The sequence below is a fragment of the Macadamia integrifolia genome, chromosome 6 (genome assembly GCF_013358625.1).
Source record: "Macadamia integrifolia cultivar HAES 741 chromosome 6, SCU_Mint_v3, whole genome shotgun sequence".
NCBI lineage: Eukaryota > Viridiplantae > Streptophyta > Magnoliopsida > Proteales > Proteaceae > Macadamia > Macadamia integrifolia.
The window spans coordinates 9,572,188-9,585,789 of NC_056562.1; the positions used below are offsets into that span (position 1 = coordinate 9,572,188).

Genomic DNA, 13,602 nt, shown 5'->3' on the forward strand with positions numbered 1-13,602 from the left:
TAACAAAAGCTAAGTACTTAATTACAACTGGAATGTGTTCCCTTTCAAGTACCAAAAACATTGATCAAGGTCATCAAACTTTTTTTACAATTATTGCTACAAAGACACCAACAAAGAAAACTAATGACAATCTTCAGTGATCCATTAAACTTCTCCAATTCATTCAATCTCTTTCAACTCTTCCAAATCAGGATTGGGATGAACTATTGATGCTTTTAGTGACCCATTAAACCTCTCCAATTCATTTAATCTCTTTCAACTCTTCCAAATCATGAATGGGAACAATTATTGGTTCTTCTGTGTTCACAAACTCCACTGTTCTTGGTGCATTAATGGGATCACACTAAGAGAAGTATTTGCATATATGATGTCTGACAGCCATAAAATACTGTTTGGATTACCCACGGTCACTGAGATCTTCACACCAGCTTTTCCATCACATCTACACTTTAGTCCAACAAGGTTCCTATCATTGACACTTGATGTAGACATTTAATCTGTAAAAAAATACATGACGCCAATAAGTACAAGTTCATTTCCAAAAATACTACACAACACAGTACCTTTCAGGGTACAACAGGATGGGGAGAGCGGCAGGGGGGGGGAGTGGGGAACCTCATCAAACTTGTATTTGGTCACATGAGCCAAAGAGTGGTTTTGTTAACAAGATCTCTTGGGTTTTAAGGTTTTGAAACATTCACCGTGAAATACAAATATAGTAGAGTAGTACAGTAACACACCATGTAGTACTTCAGTAGAGTAGTACAGTAAGCCTCCACTGTAGCCATTAGACCACCATGTGGTGGTGGGGTAGTGTTTGACAATGTGTTCTATCTAGCTTACGATCAAACACTTAACTACTGCACACAAATTGTTTGGTATTATAAATTTAAATGCTATAAGAGTTATCCAGAATACTTATTATCTAAGCATAGCAGAATTTTTTCGTCCGAATGTTGACAGACCTACAAGTAATATAGGTTTCCTGCAACCACTCCACAATGCTCTGTTATCTGGACTCCAATCCCAGGTGATTCTGAGTTTTGAGGAGACAAAACCGCTTGGCTATGTCCAAGAAAATTGTTTCTAGTGCTTAAGCACCTAGTATGAGCTATGAGCAACTTGATGTTTGTAGTTCTTCCAGGTAATGGTGTTGCGCAGATTCTTCCAAGTAGACCTGACATCGCTGCTCTCAATTGTTGAAGGCCAGGTTGAGGGTCATCTGTGTGCCTCATTACGTGGAATCTCATTAGTTTTCCTTCTGTGAGGTGTAGCTGACGTGCTTGAAGTTTAGATGCTTTATTAACAAAGTACATTATTTATGATTAAGAAACCTGGCATCTTTGGTAGAAGATGATGACCCAACCAGTGGCTGTGGTAACAAGGTCATTTGGGTTTTAACCTTAGCATTCAAATACAAAGAGGTCGAAAAAAGCACCCCATATGATACTGTTTAACTGGTATTTAGAACCAGATGAAACAAAACACAGGTCTGTCAACTCGAATACAATATCCTGTAAAGCTGAAGCCTAGCCAAAAGCATATATTGCCTACACTGACATGAGTGAGTAGGGTGACAGTGATGTACTTTAATGCTGTCACCAGTCAGAGGTAGAAGGCTTTTCCAAACAATTTCACTGTATCAGTGAACTGTGAATAATCTTAAACATGAGCATTTCACCAGATTTCTGCTAGAGTTCCTTGACCTATTTCAGAAACAGAGTAAAAAACGAAGGTCAAAATGTGTCAACCTTTAAGTGAATCTATATTTGCTCTCATTTCTATGATGTGTTAGATCTGGATCTAGATCCAACAGAGAAGAAACTTCCTGAAGCTTCTTAACAGAGTGCAGACCCCTGGGCATCATGTGAGTCCACCTTCATCTGCAAAAACCAGAGAAAACAGAAATCTTATATAATTTCCGTAGATCAAGTTACATAGGAACAAAAATCTTATCTAAAGAAAATGAATGAAAGGAGCACATACTAGTGTGAGATGGTTCAACAGAGCTCCATGTAGCAGCTTCTTGAGTTTGTCACATTGATCATTCATTTGGCCTGCATTGCTCAACTCTTCCAGGTGGCACCATAGGCGCTCAACCACAGTGTATGGGAACCAAACAGCAGATATCTTTTTCCGTTTAATTATATCTGCTGGTCTCTGTACAAAATTAATAGCAACATCTTCATTTACTACATGTCGGAAAAACAGAGCCCATATAAAATGTAGTAAAAAATTTGAGAAGCAGAGACTAAACATATTTGATTAGTAGTGAAACAAAAAGAATCTAAAGTCTTTCACATTCACTGCTCTGTATTAACTTATGAGCTTGAAACAGATTATGACAGATTTGGTTGAAAGAAAGTAAACTTCTGTATCCTTATCACAAATCGTTGAAGTCATCATACAACTCAACAACTGACCCTACACAAAATTCCTCACCACCCACAAAACCAACTCAACAACTGATCCTACACAAAATTCCTCACCACCCACAAAACAAAGACCCCACAAAAAACCAATACCACCCCTCCCCTCCACAATTTTTTTTAAACCAGAAACTTATCTGGGTACCCTTGGCCGGACCCTGAAATTTTATTCATAGAAGATAAATGAAGAAAATACAATTTTTTTTTTTTTTTTGGGGGGGGGGGGGGGGGGGGGGGAGGGGAACCCACCTAGCCCGAACCCAACATCCTAAGATTTTAGTCAAGAGAATTAGAAAATAAAATAAATAAAACCAAAACCAAACTCAGATACAGAGGTAGGATGGCTTTATAACCAGCCACACCCCTCCCCTCCACCCAAAAAAAGAAAAAGTCCAAAACTTATCCCCACCTTGGAGTAAAATCTCTTTTGTACCAATAAAGAATTTTAATCTTCAATCCCCCTTATCCCAATCACCAAAATAAATATCTTAACCCAAGAGAAAATCAATGCAAAATCCATTTTCTTCTGAAAAAAAAAAACATGAACCTATTTCCCCACTTCAAGAGTGCTTGGCCAAACTCTCTCAAGTCATTGTCCTTTCTCAAGGAAGTTTACCTCCACATTCTCATTCTGGTTCCTCAAGATAAACTTGTCAGCACCTGCCCCTCGATTAACCCCATCTTCTCCAACTTTTTTACATTCTTTAAGATTTATGACTTGACCGGAGGAAGAAGCTTGCTTGAAACAAAGTTGATGATAGGTAAGAGAGCCCATCCCCTGGATTCACCACATTGAAGTCTCTAATATTCTTATCTTCATAAAGATTTATGATGAACCGAATTGAAATGGGTAATTCACTATCCTAATCCCCACAGTACTTACAGTAGTCACCACACTATTATACATATATTTAATTATGTCCACATATTTACTTGAAACACTTCTTTTCAATTAACTGTCTAGGGACTCTGTCATAAGCTTTTTCCAGGTCAATAAAGACCACAAGAGATCCTTCATGCAATCTCTAAATCTTTCTATGAGTCTCCTAAGTAATAGTATGTTGTTGTGGATCTTCCTGGCATAAAACTAAATTCGTTCTTACTATTTTTTCCCTTTTTATTGTTGAATGAGAAAACCATTACCAAAGGAAAAGAAAATAGAAGGAAACTCTAAGAAGAAAAATGAGGAAGAAGAATAATAAACCAAAATTACAACTTACATGACCCTGCCCTTGCATAGGAGGGGGCAATTAGCATGTGAAAAAAAAGAGGAAGACCCTAAAAATCTACAAACAATCTATTTCTACAGGTGTGCAGGCACACAGGGAAGGGAATACATGGAGCTTGGATCTCATATGAGTTTCAATAATTCTCTCCCATAATTCCATAGCATGACTCATTAGTTTTATGCCTGAATAGTTTTGCAACTCTGAATATCACTATTATTTATAAATCGGAACCACAATGCTTCTCCATTCATCTGGCACATTTCTTGTGCTCATAATCTTATTAAACAACTTGGTTAGACAAGCTAACCCGAAAATTCCTAATCTCTTCCACACTTCTATTGGGACCTCATCTAGATTTGATGCCTTGCCTACTTTCAGGCTGAGATGGTAAGTGGGCAGATTTGGTAAGATTGATCCAGGCACTAGACCAATAGCATCTTGGATGTCCTCCAAAGGTGGCAGCTCATCAGGTAACTCATCAGGAACCAAATATGAGAAATCGTCTAGTAACTCCCTTATTAGCTTACGAAAGGTTACTTCTTCTCTGGCTCTACTATATTGGTCACAAGTGCTAGTATCAGTCCGATCTCCTCACTTGCAGCCATAAAATCACGATGAAGTAACACTAGTAATTTATCATCGGATGGCTGTTCTTTGTGCTTACTAGCTTTTGAAAGTTGCTTCTTTGTCTCTTTGGATGGAGTCTTTTCAATAGACTTCAAAATCTGTTGTCTCTTCACTTGGGCTGCTCTCAACTTAGGTTTCATCTGTAGGATGTTGAGAGGGTTCAGGATGAGGGGTTTGCCGTTGAAAGTCGAAGAAACATTGGTTCTTGGCTCCACCCACCAGGATATTGTTGTCAAAGATCAAGGCCTCCCAAGTAGTACATCAGTTAACACCATTGGGAGCACATCACACCATACATTTTCTTCATAGCTTGAAATTGCAACGTTGATTAAAAGCCATTGTATTACTATCAAGTAAGGATACCTTGTATGGTTGAGGATGTGGCTCAGTCATGAGTTGCCCGTCAATAAAGAAAGCATATGAAACAAAATTCACACAACTCTCGCTGTCCATAATAACTTGAGCTACCTTAGGCCTGCTGATTATCGGTGTATAAAAGATGGAATGACGCCTCAAATCTTCTCCTTTGGCTTCCGCAACCAGAAATTCAGAAACCACATTAATAGAAAATTGGGTGTTGTTGTCTTCACCTTCAGGTTCATTACTGCATTCCCTCACCTTCTTACAGCCCAATCATCATCAAGTTGGGGCTTGTAAACTAGCATCTTAGGGTTGGATTTGATCGTAATAATGATGGATTTAGCCCTGCCGCTTTTTGGGCAGAACTTGGCGAAGTGTCCGATACCATTACAATGATAGCATGTTGTCCCCGGTGCCTCCTTTCCGATCATGGATGCCTTACTCTTATCTGATGTGACTTGTGAAACTCCGGTAGGGTTGTGGTTAAGTCTAGTAAGAGTGAATGGCTTCCTTCCTTCAGTTGACAGGTTGTTGTAACGACGTGGCCCGGTGGGGTTGCTTTGATCAATTCCTCTGCATCTAAAGCCTTTTCAACACAATGATCTAGGTTTCAAATTTCAATCACACCAATCTTGTCTCGAATATCATGCCTTAACCCAATTTGAAACAGGATATAAGCTGATCCCTCATTCTCTTCAACACCTGTTCGCCGAACTAGTTGGTTGAATTGATTAATGTTCTCCTCAACTGTCATGGTATCTTGCTGGATGGTGTTAAGTTGATCATGCAGACAACGATGATAGCAAATGGGAAAAAACTTCATATCATCCCAAGTTTGTGGATCCATATGTCATTGTATCAATCCCAGTGGGCATTTTCGCAGCCAGTTGTATTTCACGTTCTTTTGATAAGTGACACCACTTGAAGTAGTCATCCAAGGCATGGAGCCAATCATGAAAAGCTATTGGATCAGGCCTTCCATCGTATTCCTTCAAATCCAGTTTTACCGTGTGTTTATCATCGGCTTGATGAGGGTTTACGTCAACTTCTTCATCCCCTTTATAGGAACCATTATTGAACACACACCCGGTTGGTTGTAGGGTAATTCTAAGCCTTTGAACACAAATGGCAGGAGTAACTGCCTGTGGGGCTTGTGAGCCTGATTTTCTTCTAGAGTAGTCATCCACTCAGTAAGTTGTTGGACAGAAACTGAGATTGTTAGTCATGTTTGTCGAGTCAGAGCTTTCAGCCATAGCTCTGATACCAATTTAATGTAAGGGATATTGAGAGATCAATAACCCCAAAAATGTTCCCAAAGTTCTAACGGAAACAGACAAAATAACAAACAGATCTGGAAATCAGATTTAGGATGAAACCCAAAACAGCGCTGAAACTAGGGTAACCCGCGGTTTGATATGGAAGATTCATAATGTGATGGTAAGTGGGTCAAGTGGAGGTGATGAAAACCCCAAAACATCTTGGGGAATGGATGGATGGATTGGGAGATCTAGGTGTTCTTGATTTGGAGGTTTTGGAATAGGAAACTAGAAGAGGAGGCTGTAATTAAAGATTCAGCTGGCAGATGGAGACCAACTACGGGTCGAGTCTCTCTCATATGGTGGCCAACAAAACCCAAAATGATCAGGTTCTTGGAAGGGGAGAAATGTCACTCAAACTGAACTTCAAACCCTAGCTTCTTCTTGCTGATCTCAAACCTGTCTGAGACTGTTCTCTGCTTTTTCAATCAGATGTGGCTGCAGGTCTTTAATCTGGTATAGAAAACTCTCATATCACTCTCTCACAAACCAAATTAAGAAAATGGGAAAGCAGATGAGAAAGATGTGGGTGGGATGGCTATCTCAGCCCGGACCTCTCACCCACAGCTATTTCAGCTGTTGAGGAATTCTTTCTCAGAATTTAGGAGCAAGTTGCTGCAAATATCATTCATTAATTGTCTAGAGGAAAAAAGTTACAGCAATGCCTTTTTTATAGACGTTTAAGCTTCTACTAAAAATACGACAAGACATAATAGATTCCTACTTAGCTTCGGACTTAAGCTACTAACTAATTAACATCTTTGCCCTTAAAAACAAATTAAAACACCAAACAGGACTTAACAAACATAAACATAAAACTCCAACTCGTAGTGGGACTCAAAGCAAACAATGAAGCAACTTCTAACTGGGAGAACCAAGCCCATCAGTAGGATGGTTCAACCCTTGGTCGCGACCCTTCTTTCTCCTCCTTCAATAGATAATGCCAAATCTGCTGCATTGATCTACATCATTGTAGAAATAATCTTTCCATCTCTCCTTATTGTCCTCATCTCTTATTAGTAATTTACCATCTTCACTTTGATAAAGGGAAACAAATCACACAAGTTTGTAATCCACAGCTGGAAAACAAGGGTCACTTCTTACTCAAACTAGGAAATATTGTTGGGACTTAAGAATCCAACCACAGTTAAATAAAAGAGGAAAGCTCAAATCCTAAACCCTATTTTGTCTTCAACCCATTCCCACTCTAATTGGGACTGAACTTAACACTTAAAATTCCTAAACCAAATAAAATTCTAAATCTTAATCCAACTAAAACCGCAACAAACACAAAATTGTAAAAGAAATAGAAGGATGTCGGATGTCCCATGTGTGGAACCTGCCATCCAGAAATCTGTCCAAGAGTGGACAAAAGTTCTCTGGCCTTCATCACAATGATATAATTTCAATTATTCTAGTCTATAGAATATTTGTTCTAGCGGTTAAAGTACTATCTGCATCATCCAGAAAAACATTGACGTATAAAGTGACAAGGCTATAAGAGAAACTCAATACCGAAAGCAAATTTACTGCAAACCAGTCCTACTTTCCCCTATTCTCAGTAACAGTAAACATTGATTTGACTGGAAGCATAAAAGGTGGTAGTTACAACTTACAAGAGATGCAAGGGACTCTATAAACTCAAGGACCAGATTTGTGGCTTCTGCATATCTGCCATAATCAACGTATAGACGAAGTAAAGATGCAGGGTCTGCTTCCTGTCCAGTCATCCCCCAACAGACTGCCGTTCTACCACCCTGTGCATCACATGAGCAAAAAACAAGATGATATTGCAATCCATAAATGATGAAACTAGAAAACACAATCTAAAGGGAGAACTACATGCCACATATCCAGACTGAATGTGATCTACTTAAAAATGACTCATGTGCTTGTGTGTGTGTGTATGAGAGAGAGAGAGAGAGAGAGAGAGAGAGAGAGAGAGAGATGCACCCACAAATAGGGCATTTCCCATAATTGTACACTACTAATGCAGCATTCATCACATTCCTGCAAATCTGAAACATAAATTGGTTATGCAGATTCTAACTAGAGAAATTTACCTTGAACATATGTACTAGCCAAAGAGGCAATTCAATTTGAGGGTCAGTTTCCAGTAGCGTTTCAGCAACAATGACAGGTAATCGTGGGTGCAACTTCTTATATTTTTCCTGAAAATAATGATTATTGCAGTGAAAACAATTAAGACTGCACCTTGAATATAATGTGCAGAAATAGATAAGAAATCTCCATAATTCCACCATCTAAAAGTTACAAGTTAACCCCCTCTTTGTTTTAATATAAGATATCCAGAGTCATCTTATAATAAAGTCAGAATTTTATAGTCAACCATAGACCAAGAGATGCTGACCAACGCAAGGCCAGACATAAAGGGAAAAACCACTGCATTACAGTTTCATTCTTACCTTTTCTTGGTTGGTTCATAGGGACAAACTATGGAGTTTGCATGTTAGGCCTCACCAAAACTGTAGATCGATATGATCAGTGATCACAAATTCAATCAGAATTTTAGACCATTTCATGGAGCAACAAGGATTAGAGATTTTCTAGTGATAAAGGTCTCAGAATATGAAACCATTTTGGATCTTAAAATATGATATATGTATGCCCAATATCAGTAATTAATATACAGTTATTATGCTTGACAGAAATCATTCTTAATATTGTCATCTATTACTAAAGTTAGCAAAGCGGGGTGGCATGATGATTGCACCAGTTGAACAATCACCCAACCAAGAAGCCAGGCTGATTCACACATCCAAACAGTATCCACCTGGTTTTGAAAGCCATCTAATATTTCTTCAAAAGGGAGCATTTTTAGGAAGAGAGAATCAAAGACAAACTCTTCAATATTATGATTCTAAGCTGTGCAACACCACTATAACAGAAGCTGTTCTACACATTAATTTTCACACATGACAAACAATGTGAATATCACCAAAACATGTGCAGAAACCAAACAGTTACTTTCAATTAGAACATACTTGCGGTCAAATTGGATGGCCTGGACCAAGACCTAAATGAACCAATACATTGGAATCTATTATTATATTGTTACTTCATATTGCAAACTTATATATGGCATGTAAAATCCATATACAAAATGGACCCCATACCAAGTTATAGACAGGTCTGTAAGTAATCATACACAGATATTGAAATGTCAAACCTCTTGATAACATACTCAAAAGTCAGAAGCATGAGGAGACATTTTGAAGCAAAAACATTTTAAAGCCCAACCAGGAGTAATATGTTTATTTTTTTGAATGTATATTAATTCAAAACGAAAGAAGAAGAATACAAAGGCCCCCAAGAAAGGGGAAGAAAAGAAAAAGAGCGATGCAGAAGGCCACAGCCCTCAACTAGAGGGAGCAGGCGAGGGATACAAAGAAATGGAAGGCCCAAAGAATCAATAGTTAACCTATTCCGAGGGGAATCCATACACTGTGAAGAGGCAAAGGGAAGCTTGCATCTAATATCAAAAGCAATAGAGGGCCAAGATCTGCAATAGGGTCCCGGAGTTGGGGGTCCATTGGCTAAGATTACAATCCATCCAGATGTGATAGAATGCAGCACCAAAGGCAAGCTTTTACCCATAATATCACAACTGGACTTACCGCCAAAGGACAAGTCTACCCAATTCCATTACCTGTCGAGAGGCAAAATCTTTCTCCTTGGCCAGCATTTGGCCAAAAGGGCTATGTTTCTTATTGAAGCTAAAAGGCTTAAACAATCCAACAGTTATCTGCAAGCTTATATTTGTCTATACTGTTCTTGAGACCAGAGTAAGTTTAATGACCCACTTCAGTATCACAGTTACCCACACTAGGAATTCAATGGATTTGATATGCCACATCTCATTGCAACACCTCTAAGGTTGATGTGGATGAGGCATTGTTCCAAAATTTTGCTGAATTTTGCAAAGTTTAGCAAATTATTTCAGTTTCAATAAATGTCTCAAAATACTCAAAACGAAATTACTAACAGTATGTAAGGTTTGCAAACTTTCGGTCGAAATTTCTCTGTTTTGGTACATCATGAATATAAATCAAAATGTTACAAATGAGACGGTCACTTTGGTGGTTTCGACAAGAAGGGTTGGAAAAACTTGGATTATTGTGATTTGCAACATTCTTGGAAGATTAGTGTAGATTCAAAGTTGAAGGTATATCATTGTTCCTAAAAAATAATTTTTACAAAAAATTGGATACATACTTGGTGATTGGTGTTCAATTTTTATATGTTACATATCGTAGCACAATCTATGCTTGATGGAGCCAAATTCAATTTTCTATTTTTAAATATTTTTAAAATTTCTGAAAAAAAAAAAAAGTTGGTTAACGGTTGAATCATGTAATCAATGCCGCAGGGGCATTCCAGGCTTTTCCCCCTTCCACCGACCCTAAGTAATGAGTGGTGGTGGAAAGGGGGCATACTTGTAATTTTCCTTTGTGTTGTTTATTATAAATAAAGGCTTGAGTAATCACATTATTCACTCAAGCATTCTACCAAGTTTGGCTGTTAGCATGGTATCATAGCCAATTTTCTAATCTAGGTTTTTTCAGCCTTCCCTTTTTCTTCTTCCAAAATCGCAAGCCTCCATCCTCTCAAACCTCCATCTCCTTCTTAACCTCCACCTTCTCCTCTTCCTTTGTCTCCTTAATTCTCCACAGGGCAGCACTAATGAGGTGATTCAAATGAATCTAGTTGCTGTCCTTTATATTACCACAAGATTTTAAACCCAAAAACATGGAAGAATCGATTAGGGTTCTTCCCCTCCTCTCTACAATTTTTTATTCTTCCCTTCTTGGAGTTTGATTCATCCTACTTTAAGATCAAATCCCCACCCATTGAAGATCAAGTAAAGAAAAATTAGAAGAACTCATCACCGCTTGCAAAATTGAACCCATTTTCACCTGCGATTCCCCAAATTCCCTATCGATTTTAGGGTTCCCTCCCTTAGAATCAGTTGATATTTGCAGGAGACCCTCCTCACCCCTACAGAGGAGATCAACCATCCCTGTGGCCCTACCTGCCAAGGTTGTGTGTGCGATCCTCATCTTCTTTAAAAATTTAGGGTTTTCTCCTAAAACCCTAATTTTCCTATTGACCTATTCTTCATCAAAATCTGATAAATTTTGAAGTAATTCATTACCCTTACAGGGTTGTTTGATCCAAATTTGGGCTCTTTCTGACAACTGGTTTTGAAGATTTGGTATTTCTTCCATTCATTGTCGATTTCTCCTCAGTGCCATCATGTCTGAAGTAACTACTACAACCTTAGGATCTGATGGACAAGGTCACAGTGAATACATGCCATTTGGTGCTTGTTTTGTGAAATTAGAGGGTACTAACTACCTCATATGGTCTAGATCTATCTCCCTTACAATTGTTGGCAGAGGTCTCACTCTGGACACATCGCAGGCAAATAAAAAAAACCTCTGAAGAGGGTACCCCTCAGAACAAATGGATCACTAATGTCTTTTCTGTTCAACTCTATCATCATTCTATTTCCAGAGGATTTTTTGTTGTTAGAAACTGCTTCTCAGATCTTGGCAGCTGCCAAGGAAACATATGGATGAAAAATAAGAAATAATGCTCATGTATTTGATCTTCACAAGAAAGTTCGCACCATTACTTAGCAGGAACTCTCTGTGCCCAAGTACTATGTTGAACTTCGAAGTCTGTGGTATGAGCTTAATCACTTTGCAAATTATCACCCTGCAATTGTTGACAACATTACTGCCTATACTAAGCATGTGGACAAAATCAGGGTGTATGATTTTTGTCTGGTTTGAATGTTGAATATGATCAAATTCGTGCCCATGTATCAGATCTCCCTTCCCTACTCTGGAACAGTCCTTTGCCCTGGTTGGCTGGTTCATACAGAGGAGTGTTATTGTAACTTTATGCTTCATCCTCCCACTATTTTCACCTTTCTGTTTTCTTTTAACTTCCAACAATTCTTTTTCATTTTCCGTGTCATCTTATGATAATGACACTTTTCTTTTCTTTTTTTTTATAATTTGGATTTCCCTTTTGATTTGCGTCGGCTATGATTTTCTCTATGCTTTGATCTCCTCCTTTCTTCTGTAACCAAAGCATATGGGTGGGAGGAATATGAAGATTCTCTTCTCACTTCATTCAACAAACTGCTTGTAACTTGATTCATGGTAATAATACCATTGGGTGCCAAGTTGCTAAAGGATACAACAAGAGTCTCCTAACTCTCAGGCAATGAACTTAGCAACAACAATGCTTAACTCATCATCAAATACCATCTTCATAGTTGCCAACTGATTTATAATGCTTTGCATTTGATTCAAGTGTTTTGTAACTGGCCCCCATTCTCTTTAAATTTTAAGTTCACAGACTAAAAATGCCTTATTTCCAACTGTCTTCATTTCATACAAATAATGCAATTTCTTCACAAAGAACTTGCATTAGTTTCCGTTGACACATAATGGAACACAACATCATCCAACCATTGCCAAATGCAAGCAATTTCTTCCAATCACCATCAAACATGCTTCTGGTTTCTTAACCGTTCCTTAATTTTGAAATAAAGGTCTTTTGCTTAGAGGTGGTCTACCATATTGACTTTACAAATCAACGATTTACTTCCGTTTAAAATAATCATCATTGAAGATGTATTTCCATCCATCTTTAATTACTAAAATAAATCCAACCAAGCTGTGACACCACTTGTTGGGAAGATGTGTGGAAAAACTTGCCCACTTGTGTGAGTCAAAGACGCAATTAGAAACTAAAACACAAAAGGAACATGCAAATACAAGCTAATCAAACACCATATTTAATGTGGAAAACCCTTCAAAGTGGAGAAAAACCACTCTAAGAGCAATCCACTAAAAACAATAAGGATTATAATATTTCACCTCTCAAGTTTATGCCCAAAATTTGAGATTCACAACAAGATTGAGAAAGAATAAGTACTTAAAAGACTTTACAAGGTTACCTCACACATCAACAAGATGCCACTCCTTGGACGCCTTCCTTTACGGTCTCCTTCACTTTAGCCTCAACTTGGAAACTTATTCATATCAAGTCACTGATTGCTCCTTAACACAAAGCCGCATGGTTTAAAGGTCACATCCCTCGCCACAATTTCACTATTTGACGTGCCCTCTCCAATTGCCTCCCCACCCAATCTTTCCTTATCCATAGACACATCCAGGCCTCCCCCTCCTGCTTCCTGTGTTGAAATAGAACCGAAGATGTCAACCACCACTTCTTCTCTTGCCCCTTCTCCTCTTCTGTTTGGAAGGCCCTTAGATCCATTTGGCCGTCCTATAGACCCACTTTTCCTTTGTCTAGAGAGTGGCTCTGGATTGACATGACTATCAGAGGTTCTACCATATGCGACACAATAGGGAAGCTCATTTTTGCGGCAGCAATCAATCATATTTGGATGGAGCGCAATCTCCAGAGATGGACTTCCAACTCTCGTTCTTTTGACAAGATTTTGAATGCCATCTTCTTTGAAGTCAGCTCCAAGGCACTATCCATCACAGACCTGTCAGAAATAACCTAAGGAACAAGCTCATCGTTCTCCTGGGGTCTCCCCCCTTCCATCATCCCCCCTCTTGATGTCCCCCCTAT

At 38.6% G+C, this 13,602-nt stretch overlaps 1 protein-coding gene across 5 annotated transcripts in view; it reads right to left on the bottom strand.

The window, feature by feature from the left end:
- LOC122082594 (nuclear pore complex protein NUP160) overlaps window positions 1-13,602 on the bottom strand; it is a 109,023-nt gene continuing 95,421 nt past the window's right edge. For 4 of the 5 annotated variants that reach the window (XR_006141356.1, XR_006141357.1, XR_006141354.1 and 1 more), the window contains 5 exons: window positions 8,025-8,132; window positions 7,578-7,718; window positions 1,987-2,160; window positions 1,752-1,883; window positions 1-497 (listed from right to left, as the gene is read on the bottom strand). Coding sequence is in view for 1 of the 5 variants with exons in the window: in XM_042650267.1 (XP_042506201.1) it covers window positions 1,839-1,883; window positions 1,987-2,160; window positions 7,578-7,718; window positions 8,025-8,132 (468 nt within the window). In the remaining 4 variants the exon portion in view is untranslated. Of the gene's footprint in view, window positions 498-1,427; window positions 1,884-1,986; window positions 2,161-7,577; window positions 7,719-8,024; window positions 8,133-13,602 lie in introns of those variants that run through there. The other variant, XM_042650267.1, reaches the window with a different exon arrangement.